This window comes from Nestor notabilis, unplaced genomic scaffold (genome assembly GCF_000696875.1).
Source record: "Nestor notabilis isolate BGI_N333 unplaced genomic scaffold, ASM69687v1 scaffold16280, whole genome shotgun sequence".
NCBI lineage: Eukaryota > Metazoa > Chordata > Aves > Psittaciformes > Psittacidae > Nestor > Nestor notabilis.
In genome coordinates, this window is record NW_009912585.1 from 1,366 (window position 1) to 2,724 (window position 1,359).

Below are 1,359 nucleotides of genomic sequence, written 5' to 3' on the forward strand. Positions count from 1 at the left end.
ATCCCCCCACCCATCACCCACCCATCCCCCATCCATCCATCCATCATCCACTCACCCATCCATCATCCACTCACCCATCCATCTATGCTCCATCCACCCATAGACCTATGGACCCACCACCACCTCCATCCCCCCTCCACCCTGCAGGCCAGGCTCTCACTTGGTGAAGTTGGCCAGGTTCTGGATGACCTTGGCGATGAGGGTGAGGGTGCGGGCAGTCTGCTCATCAGGGTACTCCTGCATGAGGCCGAAGAGGCTGGGGGACATCACGGCGGGACAGAGGAACCTCAAGAAGAGCGAGGCGCTGATCAAGCGGTCGGCGATGTCCTCACGGCCCCGCTCGGCGCGAGGCGAACACCTCCTTCAGCTCCCGCGGGAACACGCTGCGTGGTGGTGGTGGTGGTGGTGGGACACACGCAATGGTCGAGGAGCCCTGGTGGGGCCACCGAGGGGTGCCCCCGGCCCCAGGGACTCACCAGTGGGAGTTGACCACCTTGCAGAGGGCCAGCTCGCAGCACATGCGGAGGTTGGCCTGGTGGTCGGCCAAGGTGGAGGCTGAGCATTTCATGGGGTCCACCTCACAGTTCTCCTCTGACTCGTACAGGGCTCGGATGAACTCACCTGCATGGGGACAAGCAGAGGGGGCCGGGGACATCAGAGGGGACCCCAACGTCCCACAGCCAAGTCACTGCGAGGGGGACGCGGCCATGAGAAGGCAGCACCCGACCATCCCGTGGCCACCTCAATGGGGCCATGGCCATGCAGGGGGACTCCTGGCCATGCTGGGGCCTGGTGGCGCTCACCAATGGCATCCTTGAGGTATTTCTGGCCGATGAGTTTCAGGTACTCCTCGATGGCTTTCGTGGCGAGGGTGTTCTCCCGGAAGATGAGGTGCTCCCGGTCCATGAAGCGATCCACCTCCGTCATGGCCATGTCCGACAGGAAGTCCTGCCCATGGCTGTCAGGGCAGCCCCGTGCCCAGACACCCTCCCTGCACCCGTGTGTCCTTCCTCCCTCTTCTGTCCGTCCACCCATCCATCCATCCATCCATCCATCTACTCATCCACGCTGTCTCCTCTTATCTCCATGTGATCTCCATCCGTTCCTTCATCCACCCACCAACCCCTCCACCCAAATTGTCTCCACCTCCTTATCTGCGCCTCCACCCATCTGGACATAAAACTGTCTCCAAAAAAAATCTCCCCATGGTCTTCATCCATCATCCATCATCCATCCATCCATCCATCCATCCGCCAACCACCCATCCTTCCATCCCTCACTCCACCATCTGTCCTTCACCCCTCCATCCTCCTTCTAACCCTTCCTCCCTCCATCTATCCATCCATCCATCCATCCATC

General features: G+C 60.8%; 1 protein-coding gene across 1 annotated transcript in view; it reads right to left on the reverse strand.

Moving 5' to 3' along the window:
- The window catches only part of LOC104410128 (ras/Rap GTPase-activating protein SynGAP-like), a 1,549-nt gene extending 593 nt beyond the window's left edge, over positions 1 to 956 (reverse strand). The window contains exons 1-3 of the mRNA XM_010020211.1: positions 804 to 956; positions 477 to 621; positions 161 to 383 (exon numbers count right to left, since the gene is read on the reverse strand). Coding sequence (XP_010018513.1) covers positions 329 to 383; positions 477 to 621; positions 804 to 933 — 330 coding nt within the window. The 5' untranslated portion in view covers positions 934 to 956 and the 3' untranslated portion in view covers positions 161 to 328. The remainder of the gene's footprint in view (positions 1 to 160; positions 384 to 476; positions 622 to 803) is intronic.
- Positions 957 to 1,359: the final 403 nt, after the last annotated feature.